Below are 15,013 nucleotides of genomic sequence, written 5' to 3'. Positions count from 1 at the left end.
TCATTACTGGTATCCTCGGAGGAGTCTACATCAGAAACAGATTCATTTCCTCTTTCTCCATCATCCTTGGTGTCGTTCCAGAGCACATCATCTCCGCTGCCATCCAGAGTATTTGAAGCGCAGCTTTTGAGGAATGATTTTACGATCATTCATGCTTCGATGCTTTACCAGACAGACGAAATCTAGTGTGTAATAATGTGGGGTGAAGCACGCTTAATTTTTCCTGTCAGAGTGAGTTCATGGTTTGGTTCGCGAAACCATTTTTTGTACTGTTCCTGAACGTAACCTCTGAAAGGTTTATTTATAAAAACGTCCAGGGGTTGTAACACAGAAGTCACTCCTCAAGGAATAATAACGAGGTCACTGGCTAGGCTGTGGATCTTCTGTTTTATGTCATCAGTGAGATGGCCATGAAATGCATCAAGACAAACATTGATGGTAGTTTAGAAAGCCCACCGGGACGGAGATCCCATATGTTTCGGTGCCAGTCAAGGATTTAAGTTTCATTCATCCATCCCTTCTCTTGATTTCAAACAATGATGTCATCAGGGAACAACTTTTCATTTTGAGGGTTCTTGGGGCTTGTTTTCCGCTTGGAGATTAAGAAACGGGGAAGTTTGCGTCCATCTGCTGTGATTGCCAGCATTACAGTTATGCGCTGTTTTTTCACACCCTGATGTTTTGATAGTAACTTCTTTTATCCCCTTCTCATCAATCATGTAATTAGTGGCATAGCAAACCAAATTGGCATCTCATCAGCGTTGCTTATTTGGCCCATCGAAAAATTCTTCTGTTTCTGAAGTGTGATAACATACCGCTGAAATTCTTGAAGTTTTTCTTTAAATCCTGTGGAAGCTTTTGGCATATTGTTGTATGGCGTCATAGAGATAAGCCTTCCCATTTCATAAAATGATCAACCCTTCCACAACTAGCCTTAAACTCTTGCCTTGGTGTATTAAGAACTGCAGTCACCTCATTTGTTTTGTTTCTTATGGTGTCACTAATCGCAGGTGGCCCATTCTTCCTCCTTTCACAGATGAATTCCAAAACCTTTACTTCAACATCAGGATGTCTTCCTTTGTGAGGGCCAGTGAATTTCTATCTAGTAGTGGTGGTTGCAAATAATGACAATTGCTGTTTCTTCCATAATCGAATGTTACTCTCAGCTGTACTGAGCTCTCGTTCCGCCCTCGTGTTACCATATTTTTCAGCATAATGAAGTACTTTACGCTTGAAAGTGGCATCATATGATGTTCTTCTCTGCTTGCTTTCCATTTCGTGACTATCTAATGCAAACACACTACACACTAATAGGCCAACAAAAATGTAATGAAGCTGAGAATTACAACAACGCATCATGATGTAAGGAATTTCAATGATGTTGCCAGTGAACAATGGATTCAAGTTTGCACTCGAATGTTATGTGACATTGAACCTTATGCGCACCCCAATTTTCAATACTGCATATGGTATAAAATTTTTACACATACTACTTACAGAAGAATGGAAAGACAAGTTGAAACTGAGTTTTGAGAAGATCAATTTGGCTTCAGAAGAAACTTAGGAAGACGTGAAGTAATCTTGACTTTTCGCCTGATCTTAGCAGACCGAAGTGTACTGTATTTTTTTTTTTAATTTTTTTTTTTTCCTCCTATATCATTCCCCATTTCTCCCTGAATCCAGCCATATATGTGAAGTACATATTATTAATTGTTTTTGACCCTTTACAGCCCTATTCTTAAATGCCTGCAGAGCTCTGCCACATCCCTTTAAATGTCAAATGTAATCAACCTTCATAATATACCTTCATAAACTTCCTAATATTTCCTGGAGCAAAGAAATAATGATGATGATGATGATGATGATGATGATGATGATGATGATGATGATGATGATGATGATAATGATTTCCTAAGATATTTTGGTGCAGTAGAGGTAATTTCCAAAGCAGAAGTGGTAAATGGTATTTGCAGAAGAGGTTAGGCACTAGACTGAGGAAGCTGCAAAAAGACCAGAAGCTTTGTGGTGGGAAGTACCTGAGTGCAAGGGGTTGCCTCACTGATGGACCTACTAGAGAAATATTATGGAATGGCCATTAGGAGGAAGGAGAGAAACCTAGTTGCTATGAGAAAATCTGTATGGGCTAATCTTATACACAAATCATCAACTGATGAACATCCCTGCCATGCCCTTTATACTAGCGGTCCTGATTCACGGTGCAAGTTCCAGAAAGCAAAAGCAAATGGTACTGAATATGAGCATAAGCATTCCTTGCCTCATTCTGTTGAGGCAATAAAGGCTATTTTCAGGGATCTAAGCAATCCAAAATTACTGGAGGATTCCTTCATGGACAGACTCAAAATCCCAACGAGTACTTTAATCATTGTATCTGGGGCAGTGTTCTTAAAACAGTTTTTGTGGGTGTACAGACACTAAACATAGGAGTTCTAGATGCAGTGATATGTTTTATTAAGGGATATCACACAGATGTATGGTTCTGGAGCTGCTAGGCATGGAATCAGGGTACAACATGAAGCATGCACTCACTGCTATTGACAGAAGAAGAGTCTCTGAGTCAGATAGAATGTACAAGGAGAGTTCCAAGGAGGCAAGAACCAGAAGAAAAAAATACAAAGAGGAAGAAGGAGGATGAAGAACTTCTGGACAAAGATGATAATGGGGATGGAATGCATTAAACACATCAGGTTATGCCACAACCTTAGGTAAAATCAATGTCCAATTTGAAGTCCATTTCCCTGCACATTTATTTTTCTGATACTTTTAATTTAATAGATAAATAACTACTTGAGCTACATAGCTGAAACTTTGTACATACATTCAGTATGATGACTGAAGGAAAGACTATAATCATGGACCTATCTCATAAAAGTAAGCACATGACTTTAGTTACACCCATCAAAAAGTTTGTATATTTTCATGCAAAATTTTTAATTAAAGCTGTTAATACATTTATTTCTAGATGTTCTCCATAATAGTCTACTTTATGGACAAACACACATTCTCTGTATACAGTTACAATTTTGGTGGATTTTACTGATGTATGTACTCTGAAACCTTTTGCACTTCTCAAAAGTAAATTCTTAATGAATATAAAGTAGGCTAAATATTGAAATATTTGACACACTAATTCTGTTTTGTTATTTTATTGTTCTAAAAGGTCCTTCAGCAAGCGTTCATAGAAGGCACGAATTGTCATCACGCATCAGAAGCTCTGTTTTTGGGATTCTAGTTTATACTTCTTAGGCATGTACAGTTACTTCTTGGGCATGTACAGCTCCATAATCTCTTACCAAAAGTCACCAGTTACCTATTTTTTCTTTTACTTAGTGAGTGAACATTACTTTTTGAAAATTACTGCACAATATAATTGACTATGGCGCATAATGTGTGCATAATTATAATCTATATACACATCAATCCCACCCACATAAATGGGAACTCAATTACAGTCACGATCACAATTTGACTAACTCCCATTTTAGAAATGTCTTTAGAGGATTTCTTAGTTTAAAATAAATTAGTCTATTTATGACATTAGCTGGTGGGGAGCACTCTAGCTTTTGTGAAGAGGTTTCTAAAAAATTAGTCATTGACTCATAGATGTCTCCAAAGGCATTCAATTTCAACATAAAAGAGCTGTGTGTGCATGTGTGTATCTCTCTCGTACAATATGTTAATTGTCCTGGCAGAACTGGTTAATGTATCTATCCAGACAGCAGAGGAATGGGGCAGTCATATTTTCAGCCCTATTTACTTGGAAACAATTACACTTGAGAACAAGCCACTACAAATTTTGAAAATTCACTACTCATCATATTTCAAGTAGACTTGTACCCACATCATTTGCTATACTTATACTAAGCTGAAGGAAGCAAGTATAAAGCAACTTGATATAATCAATGTCATTCTGAAACATACTGAATTGGTAATATATTGTCTTGTTCTGCTCAACAGCAACTGCACCAGCACCATCATCATGTCCAGATGGGAGGACTAACTCCCGTCGCATGGATGATCATATTAGGAGATGGTCTTCACAACTTTGTCGACGGCATGTCTATTGGAGCTGGCTTCTCAAAAAAGCTAACAACCGGACTGACTATCAGTATTGCAATAGCCTGTGAGGAGTTTCCCCATGAATTAGGTCAGTGAAGATTCAAATATATGATTCTCATTTTACTAATATATTCAAATATATTATGAGAAGTATACTTACCTGCATAAAAGAGTTGTTACAAAATTGTACGAAACTATTTTAATCGTCCTGGTCAATACTATATATTTTTACGTCCAATTAAGACGAAAGTTCACACATAAATAGACATGTTTCGACCCAGCATTGGGTCATCCTCAGTAAAAAATGTATGATGCATTAAAAACATAAGAAACACACAAAATGAAATGTTAGTTAAAAAGTTTTAAAAAAGCATGATGAAAGTTAAATAACTGTGAAATGTTGATCATTAAAACAGTCTTGAGTTGGAAGTCTTTCTGTTTCAATGCTTTTTGTTGTCCTTTGGTGTGGTTCAACTGGTATCTGTATTCTGTTAGCTTAGTTTTTGTGTTCCAACCTGGGCTGATATACATAAGCATTATTGAAGTTGAACCGTATGATTTTAGTCTGTAAAATGGATAATACAAATCATATTAAGGTTGAAAAGTGGTGACTAAGAGGAACAACATTTAGATTAAGTTATGAAGAACAAAAATTAACTTACATTACGTGCCCTGTCCTTATCACCTGTGTTCTCTGATGATGGAGTCCAGCTCTCAACTGACTTGCTCCCGCAGTCGAGACGCAAGACTTGTTGCTGCAAGGAAGTGAAGTGGGGAAATGGGGCAGGGCTTGCGGGAGAATGGGAGTTTGCGGAATATTGGGGGCGGTGACTGAAACCGAGTGTAATAATTGTGAGTTCTTATGTTCCTGTCTTTTACTACAAATGATTGGAATAACTGTTTCCTATATTATGTTCTTTTTAAAAAAATTTGTCTCATTTAAATTGAGGGCTGGGTTCCTATATTGATCTATACTGATGTAAAAATTCTTTAAAATATCAAGTAGTGGACCTTTTTGTTCACGTTGTGGAATTTTTAGATCTTGATCTATTGTAGTATAATATTTAACACTCATACATACACAAATTCTTGGATATATAAAGCGGAATGTCAGGGATGCAGGTCAAGTTACATCGGACAAACTGGTAAGAAATTCCTCATAAGATATACAGGACACCGCAACACTTTAAAATATAATTGTTTCTCTGCCATGAGTAACCATCACAAAGACTATGATCACAATTATACTTCAATAGATCAAGATCTAAAAATTCTACAACATGAGCAAAAACACAAAAACTAAGCTAACAGAATACAGATACCAGTTGAACCACACCAAAGGACAACAAAAAGCATTGAAACAGAAAGACTTCCAGCTCAAGACTGTTTTAACAATCAACATTTCACAGTTTTTTTTAACCTTCATCATGCTTTTTAAAAACTTGTTAACTAACTAACATTTTGTGTGTTTCCTATGTTTTAATGCATCATACATGTCGTACTGAGGATGACCCAGTGCCGGGTCAAAACATGTCTATTTATGTGTGAACTTTCGTCTTAACTGGACGTAAAAGTATATAGTATTGGCTAGGAGGATTAAAATAGTTTTGTACAATTTTGTAAGAAGTTTAATCGCCAATATGGATTCAACAATGAGATTTATAGTCTATAATAATAAAAGAGTTGAGTGCAGATGTGGAGCTTAGTCATTTGTGTAACTTTTGAGCCTTAAATATTCAAATATTATCTTTTGCTTACAATTATAAAGTAATTAGTGGTAATATATTGCCTTGTTCTACTCAACAGCAACTGCACCAGCACCATCATCATGTACAGATGGGAGGACTACGTCCTGTCGCAGGATAATTGTTATTATTTCTACAAGTGTAACATTCCTGAATGTTTAGTATGAACTGGTAAAGACAGATCAAGATAAATAACGTTGCTTTATTCTGGCATCACTACTTAATTTTTCAACATAATCACCAAAATTATTCAAGCATTTGACATAGCATAAAATGAATGTCTCCCTTCCTTGATGATAGTAAGTGGTGTTGTGTTCACTTAACACCTCTAACTGATTCAGTGTTTCATATCAGTTCTCCTGTACTGTTTCACAGTCACATTAAGGAATGCATCTGATGTTTATTGACATACCCTTTGCACTCTGCCTTTAATGGTGTTTCAAGCCTCCACAAATTCAAGGCATCATTTCTACACTTGTTGGGCAGACATCACTTTCACTCTGTATACAGACACAATCCTCCTGTGAATGTTGATAGTTTCATGCTTTTGCCTGTAGAAAACAGATGACTACATGGACCTCCTCCCGTTACCATTCATTCTGTAACATCATTTTAAACTGTTGCTGTGCCAAGGTTCTAGTGTACTGACTTGTGCACCTGTGCACAATCCATTGGCATGACCACTAACTATCAGATACATAAGTTAGAGTGAGTTCCATTTCTTTATTTCTGAGCAATAAAATAGGGAAACTTAAGTTCTGTCTTACCCTTGTACTACTGCTATTTTGAAGATACCTTTGAAACCCAGATATTTTCTCTATAAGATCTTTATTAACATGCTAGTAATTCTGCATCTGCTGACACTCCTTTGCATTTTTAAGCTCTTGTACAGGTTGGCCAGGTCTCTTAGGATATCGTCCCTGGAAAGGCAAAGTATATCGTAAGCAACATTTTTGTCAAAATTGATATTACAATGTTTATACGTCAATTGGACTCCACTGCATATTTTGGCAAAATATCGTAAGCACCAGTCGTTACAACTTAAGTGCCTGAGTTAGAATCTTGTGATTTGCGTACATATTATTGTAAGGGACAAGTTTTAATTCTGGAGGGTTCGTGAGATGAGTCAGTTTGATTGTTCATGACTGTTGTTGTTCATTGCTGTGGTACACATTTTATAACTGCTTCAAATCAATTTGGCACTTAAAACATAAGGCAAAGCCTACTGGCAGACCTATCGCATGTTGATTGACAGCTAGTATACTAGTGGAATGCAGAAGTGGGGTGGGAATGGAAGAGAAAGGGTTGCTTCTTGTGACAGACTTTAATGAGCAAGTACGCTCAGTGGGTAAACAAATTGGTTCATTGTCAATACATATTCCTACTGTTCGTGCACGAAGTTAATTATGCCACTGAAAATTCTAAACTGGTTTGCGGCAACAAGAGGACAAACATGAGACACCCCTATAACCTGGACACCCCTATTGATTGGACATAGACTGAATGCACCGTTTAATTCCCTATACACTTACGTGTTTAAAATCCTGTGTATATTGGACACCTCTCAACTCTGGACATTGAACAGCCTTTAATTGACAGTTTGAACAGGTTCAAAATTATTTTGCTCTTTTGAAATGGTTTAGTGCAAGCATTTTTAACATTGTCATTGGAATGCAGCCTGTCCAAGAGCATTTAAGAACTATAATGTTAAGACGGTGTGTCTTCCGGTAATTTGGCTGATAAGTGTAACAATGCAATCAAATTTATACGGAGCGTCACGGTCCTCGACGCCATTTTCTGGATCCGTGGTGATTGGATGGACATGTCTAAAGAAACAATATTGTGAAATGTGTTAACTGAAGAATTAAGATGTCTCCCTGAAGTCCTTCGCAGTGAATAAAGAGTTGGAAATCCACGATGATATTCCTGGAACAACTGACGGATTGTTACAAAAAATTATTTCCTCAGAAGAAAGAGTGTCTTCAGAAGGAGAAGAAGAAGAAGAAAAAACATTTTCAGTCCCCTAGGAGCCACCTACTTATCAAAAAGCTGTCAATGGAACGTTATGCGTTCGAGTATAACCAACTACAAATTATTGAAATTCCATTTGGATTATGTAGGAAAACTGAATCAGAATGAGCATGTACAAAAGTGGAAAAACAAAACAATCTCCTGAGTAATTTTTTCGCTAAGCAATGAAAGCCGAGTACTGTACAGTACAAAATGTAAAATAAAACATAAGAAATTAGTGCGTGCTTTGTTTTCTAAGTATTAGTAGGCATGAAAATCAGTGTACTGTATATAAATTCAAAGAACCACTGATTTTATTATGTATATACAGTACACACTAGTCTGGCTCCATGGCTAAATGGTTAGCATGCTGACCTTTGGTCACAGGGGTTCCAGGTTCGATTCCCGGCAGGGTCGGGAATTCTAACCATCATTGGTTAATTTTGCTTCATCATCATTTCATCCTCATCACGACGCGCAGGTCGCTAAAGGGCGTCAATCAAAAGACTTGCACCTGGCGAGCCGAACATGTCCTCCGACACTCCCGGCACTAAAAGCCACACGCCATTTCAATTCAGTACACACTAGCTCAGAGGTTTTACTTTTCTAGACTGTCAGTGTACTTTTGAAGTACTGTACACCTGCCCTGTAGATTGGACACCCCACTATATTGGACACATTTTTAACGAACTGTAAGTGTCCAATTTAGAGGGGTTTCACTGTATTCAACTTGCTAATCGTTTCTATTCTCTCCTGTAAAATTCATAGTTTGTCGCTTGGATACTTTGCCTTTCCAGCGAAGATATAATCTTGCAACCTTGGCCATATCACCATGGCCGCAAAGCCAGTCATTTTTATTTTTATTTATTTACGAATATATTATTTATTTATTTATTTATTTATTTATTTATTTATTTATTTATTTATTTATTTATTTATTCCTTGGTTATCAAATTATCCTGCTGAAATAAAATAAGAGGGTAGAATATAAACAACAATTTAATAATAATAATAATAATAATAATAATAATAATAATGTTATTTGTTTTACGTCCCACTAACTAATCTTTTACGGTTTTCGGAGACGCCGAGGTGCCGGAATTTAGTCCCACTGAGCTAGGATAGAACCTGCCAAGTTGGGGTCAGAAAGCCAGCGCCTTAACCGTTTGAGCCATTCAGCCCGGCAAACAACAATTTCCAGAAATGCCTAATGTAGGCTATACTTACGACTAGGGGGCGGATTTCTACGACCTAAAAATGTATGAAATATATATGCATTTATGACCTAAAAACATAAAAATATGACCTATAAAATTCAAAATATGACTTAATGAATAGCATCTAAGTTACATAGAAACATTTTTATCATGATTGCTACAGACTGCAATTAATTTAGAGTTTAAAAAGTTTTAATTCTTCGAAATCTTTAACCCAAAATCAACTAAAAGAATTAATATTTCATGAACTCGTTAAGGTTACACTGCATACTCCTAGGCAAGGACTGACTCTGTGGAAGACATAAACACTATAGTTACTTTCACTGTTCAATATTCAATCAGTTTTAATTTATACACAAAACATATGTTATTTGAATTAAACGTTCATACCTGATCTAGTCTCCATTATCAGAATTGTTGCAATTTATGACCACATGCATCTTAAGATTGTTGAATGAGAATCCCCTCCTGTTGTTGTTGAGTATTGTCTTGTAGCGAGAAAAACTTCTTTCGACATCGCATGATGTAACAGGAGCGTACTTGAATAGAGTTAAATCACTTGGAGACAATTCCCGGAAATCTGCAGATGAAGGGTTTCCAGAAAGAATGTCACTTATTCCACGCAGGTACATAAGTCCGCTATTTTTTTCCAGTATATTTTCTACACACCTTAGATGCTATTGTTCCTTTTGCATGCTTTAATTCCTGTTCAATGCACTTTACAACATCCAGTGCATTGCTTAATTCTGCACCTGAAACTTCCAGTTGCGTGATTGCTCCAGATAAAGAATTAAAATTGGACTTTATGTAAGTCAGTTCCGCTTTTAAACTAGTGCTTGAAAATAAATCTTGAGTGGTTTTTATGGAGGACGATTCAGCAGGATCAAAAGACTTCACGATCTTCTCCACGACATCTAAGTTGTTGCAACAGTACACTGCGGCATCAAGCCAAGTCCACCATCGCGTTATAACTGGCTGGGGAGGTAGGGGTAGTGAAGGTGCTTCTCGTTGAAATTTCTGAAGGCGAAGTGGAGGTTTGACAAACACATTCTTACAGTTCAATATTAATTTATCAACTTCAGGGTAGCTACTTCTAACTTCTTCAGCTGCCCTATGCAAGGCATGTGTAAGACATGTCACATGTATCATTTTCGTGTATAGCATTTTAAGTCCCTTGGTTGCCTTCACCTTATACATAGGTGGTTTGAAAAGTTCTCGGAATGTACTAGAATTAAGTATCTTACCATGGTGGAACTGCTTTTATTTTTCAACATAGTCTCCCTGTAGACTAATGCATTTGGTCCAGCGATATTCCAATGCCTTGATCCCATCTCGAAAATGAGATTCCTCCAGGCCTGCAAAATACCTCTCCAATTCGGCTGTCAGTTCTTCTCTTGTAGAAAATCTCCGTCCACTGAGGAAAATTTTCAGCTTGGGGAATAGACGAAAGTCTGATGGTGCCAAATCAGGTGAATAAGGTGGATGTGGCAACAATTCGTACCCCAGTTCATGAAGTTTTGCCATGGCAATAACACTTGTGTGTGGCGGAGTGTTGTCCTGATGAAAGATGACCTTTTTCCTTGCCAAACCAGGCCTTGTTTCGCGTATCTTTTCCTGTAGTTGGTCTAGGAGGTTTGCATAGTATTGCCCCGTTATTGTTTGGCCAGTAGGAAGATAATCTATCAGCAGAATGCCTTTTGCATCCCAGAAAACTGAGGCCATGACTTTTCCGGCTGAACGCACTGCCTTTGATTTCTTTGGTGGTGGTGGTGGTGGTGAATCAGCATGTTTCCACTGCTTTGACTGCTGTTTTGTCTCTGGGGTATAGTAGTGGACCCAAGTTTCATCTGTAGTCACAAACCGGCGCAAAAAATCTTCTTAGTTGCACTGTAAACAGGCCAGACTTTGTTCGGACATTTCCAATCTGGTGCGTTTATTGTCCAATGTCAAGAGCCATCTAGCGGATAATTTTTTCATACCCAATTCTTCAGTTAAAATGTAATATACCCATTCAGAAGACATCCCTACAGCTTCAGCAATCTCCCACACTTTCAGTCGATGATCCTCCATGACCATTTTATGCACTTTTGCAATAAATTCTGGGGTCGTAACACTTTTTGGCCGTCCACTACGCGGATCATCATCTAAGCTCTCCCGACCAAATTTAAACTCGCTGGTCCACTTGGCAACAGTTGAAAATGAAGGAGCAGAGTCCCCCAGTGTGTTCTGAAAGACAGCATGAATTTCCTTTGCTTTCATACCTCTCTTTACAAAGTATTTAATCACTGCTCGAATCTCAGTTTTTCCATTTTCACAAATCACTACGCGGGAACAACAACAAAGAGTCGTCACTACCACACTCCTGCAGCTAGAGCACTGACGCGCCACGTGTTCACTCACAAAGGATGTGCGATTGTTGCGCGGGAAGTTGCTCTAGCACTGACATCTAGCGGTGATTCTGAGAACTTTTCAAACTGTCCTTGTACGGAGCAGCGTCAGTTACAAATAGAAAAATGTGCTCTCTCTTTGCCCCGTTTGACCACAACAGATTTATTGAATTGTCGAAGAGAACTGCAATGGTGGAATGGTTTGTCTTCTCTAGCACTTCACATGTCAGGAGGAACGTATCTCCAGGCCAGTCTTCCTTCAGCGTGCCAACGATCACATTTGCTACATATCTTCCATCCACATCCACATCTGTGGTCTCATCTATTGAAACCCATATCTTACTGTCTCCCATGCCATGCCATATTATATCCAACATCTCTTCATAACAAGGGGTCAGATAGTCCTTCCTGAAAATAGATTTGTTGGGAACAGGATACTTTGTATATTTTTCAAGAAACTGTCTGAAGCTTCGGCTGTTAAGTTTCTTTAAAGGAATATCAGACGAAACCATTATCTTGCAGAGATCTTGTGAAAATTGTGAACACTGTGAACTTGATGTCGGGGTTTCAAATAGCAGACGTTGCCTATTTTTGAGTGCAGAATATCTAGTTACACAATTCTTATGTTTTACAGTATTACAGTGTTGTTGCACAGAGAAGCGTTTTTTGCCAGTAACTTTTACCTCACACAATTTACAGAATAATATCACTCCATCCGTACTGAATACGTTTTCACTGAACTTGCGAACAACACTTCACAACTTTCCACAAATTGAGACTTTCATTTTAGGCATATTGAAAGGAACTGAATGACTGAAGCTCCCTAATGACCAAGGTCATTCAGTGTGTTGAAGGTGGAAGAGAGAAGGGCGAAGGAGAGAGAGATAAGAACAATGACAAATAACTGCAGAATTACCTCTGCTTCCGTGTAAACAATAGCCCAGTTTCCAGGAATTGACTCAGCTAGCAAACAATATCTCCTACCTGTTAGAAACATTCCATACACTACTTTAGAATGGTTCTTCAGTAGTATATTCCAGTCTGTCCTGAAAAATAATTTCTAGAGCTTATTCTGATTTTTATAAAATGAAATTCAAATGAAAATTACCAAAATATGTTGTTATAATGATATTTTGTTCAAAATATGCCATAAAACTTAAGAAAGCCTAAATATGCATTTATATGCCCAATAAAACCTGTTTAATTTTGATTATCATGCTTGGAAACGTGTTGAAAATACAAGAACATAAGATACAATGTTAAGGGAAAAAATATGACTTGTCATAGAAATCCGCCCCCTACTTATGACTATTATATTGTATTTTAAAATTTTGAATAACAGTTATATAGTTTACCTTAAGGCCGGTGGACTGAAACCATGAAGCAATGCCACTTTGGTCTACACTGATCAAGTATACTCCTTGCTTTAAATAAGACTGTTACTATATAAAAGTGAGGTTGTGACTGATGTATAACACTGTAGACACCTCAAGCCATTGTCATAAAAAACTTCTGATGCCATAGCATTAATTTGTTTATGTATTTATTTCTTCTTATATGAGATACAGGCATCCAAGATGAGGTGCTTGATATAGTCAGAACCATTACTAGGCTCCTGTTCAAAAAATAGGATAGTACTCTAAAGGAACCACAGAAATAGCACTACAGTAATGTCCATACAAGAATTTGAAAAGTATTGGTTTCACTATTTCTAACACAGCTATTTCAACAAGCTTAGACTATTTCTGATTTAGTGTGATAGACATAGATACCACCATTTTGAATAACTACATGGGACATTTGTCAAAACTATCCTTTCATTTTCTTCTGCTAGCAAAAGATTCTTGTACATTATTGGCATAACAATGATCACTATTTAATGACCGTCAATAAAATCTTTAATATAATGATTACATAATGGACAGCTGATAATAATCTTGTCATATGTTAAATAGTTATCATTTCTTTGTTCATGGTGAAATTTTTTTTTTAGGAGACTTCGCTATTCTAGTCGCTTCAGGAATGGAATTAAAGAAAGCAATACTTTATAATTTTCTATCAGCTCTCACAGCATTTGGAGGACTAATTCTCGGAATATTGTTGGGAGAACTTGAAGCTAACTCGCTAATATTTGCTTTCTCTGGTGGACTCTTCCTTTATATTTCGCTCACCGATCTGGTAAGTTCATAGTGGGATGATCAAGTACAGTATACTCCTTGGCTTAAAATGATTTAAATGTTTCTTAACTGAGGTGCCATTAGTATATCAGAGAATGACTCCTGTAGCTACACTTAGTTGATGCTATGTTGTTAGAGTTTGTATCATCTGCAAATATTTTCTTAAGCATTTGGATCACTCATGCCAACTGACAGAGTTCAGTAACCTTTTTAAACTGGAAAGGACAACTTCAACTGGATAAGCAACTACAGCGGTACAAAACAGTCCAAAATATTATCCAAGCTCGTAAGCAGTAAGTGGAGAAGTGTATTATATTTGTGTTAACATATGCATCAGTAAATCATTTTGAACAAACCATCTGAGAAAGGTTATGCTGTTGCTGTGATGATGGATGCAAAAGGACTCATACTTACTTACCCATCTTCCACCTCTAATTGCAAAATAAATACAATAATACTGGCTTGGTTAAGAAATGTAGATAATTTTCAGAGGGCACATCATCCACTAGAGAGAATGTAACTGCTGAAAATTTGTGAAGCATATTGTCAATGCATTTTCCTCTGTCACACATGTAGACTGTAAGGGATCTGCAAAAAAGAACCACAAAGTCCCTGAAGAAGATTACTGGAGGCAGGATGTAATATTGGAAAATGTCAGACAAAATAGTTATCGACACATCTGAGAACATGTGTGACAAGAGTGCATGTTCTACAGACTCGCAATTGGTGAGCAGTGACTGAATTGGGACTTAAAATGCTCAGTAAAATTGCAACAGTTAACATCTATCTTGCGATTAAGGATTTATGGAATTATATTTGCTCTCATTTACCTTGAATATCTGGACACAGTACCTATGATGTTTTGGTTGGTTCCATTGCTGATTGGTTGGCCATATTGTAGGAAGAGAGGCGGAAGTACAAACAAAAGCTCTCTGCAGAACACACTGAAAGTTCATGAAGATGTGCATAAGTGCATGGGTATTATTGGTCTCTTCATTCTTCCAAATATATGAGGTGGTCTTGTTATATCTGAATGGTGGTGTTAAAGGGGCTTTAATAGGGGAGACAAATATGACTTAAAACAGGATGTAAGTTTGTGACAAGTCAGAAGTATGAACCCATAAGAATAACTGTTTTGAAACTCTGGCACTACAGTAAAGAAAAGTAAAATATTTTACTAATTTTGGGGTTGGCTTATTTTTGTGGACAATTTTATAAGAATTAGTTCTTTAGCCAATATATTCTCACTGTTGACATTTGTCAACATAAAAAATTTATGACTGAGCTCGATAGCTGCAGTCGCTTAAGTGCGGCCAGTATCCAGTAATCGGGAGATAGTGGGTTCGAGCCCCACTGTCGGCAGCCCTGAAGACGGTTTTCCGTGGTTTCCCATTTTAACA

At 37.2% G+C, this 15,013-nt stretch overlaps 1 protein-coding gene across 6 annotated transcripts in view; it reads left to right on the top strand.

Moving 5' to 3' along the window:
• Nucleotides 1-15,013, top strand: part of LOC136862823 (metal cation symporter ZIP8) — a 920,308-nt gene that overhangs the window by 887,992 nt on the left and 17,303 nt on the right. For 5 of the 6 annotated variants that reach the window (XM_067139088.2, XM_067139087.2, XM_068225787.1 and 2 more), the window contains 2 exons: nt 3,976-4,165; nt 13,430-13,614. In XM_067139088.2, the coding sequence (XP_066995189.2) occupies nt 3,976-4,165; nt 13,430-13,614 (375 nt within the window). The remainder of the gene's footprint in view (nt 1-3,975; nt 4,166-13,429; nt 13,615-15,013) is intronic. The other variant, XM_067139090.2, reaches the window with a different exon arrangement.

This window comes from Anabrus simplex, chromosome 2, assembly GCF_040414725.1.
Source record: "Anabrus simplex isolate iqAnaSimp1 chromosome 2, ASM4041472v1, whole genome shotgun sequence".
Classification (NCBI taxonomy): Eukaryota; Metazoa; Arthropoda; class Insecta; order Orthoptera; family Tettigoniidae; genus Anabrus; species Anabrus simplex.
This window is presented reverse-complemented; position numbering and strand designations above follow the sequence as displayed.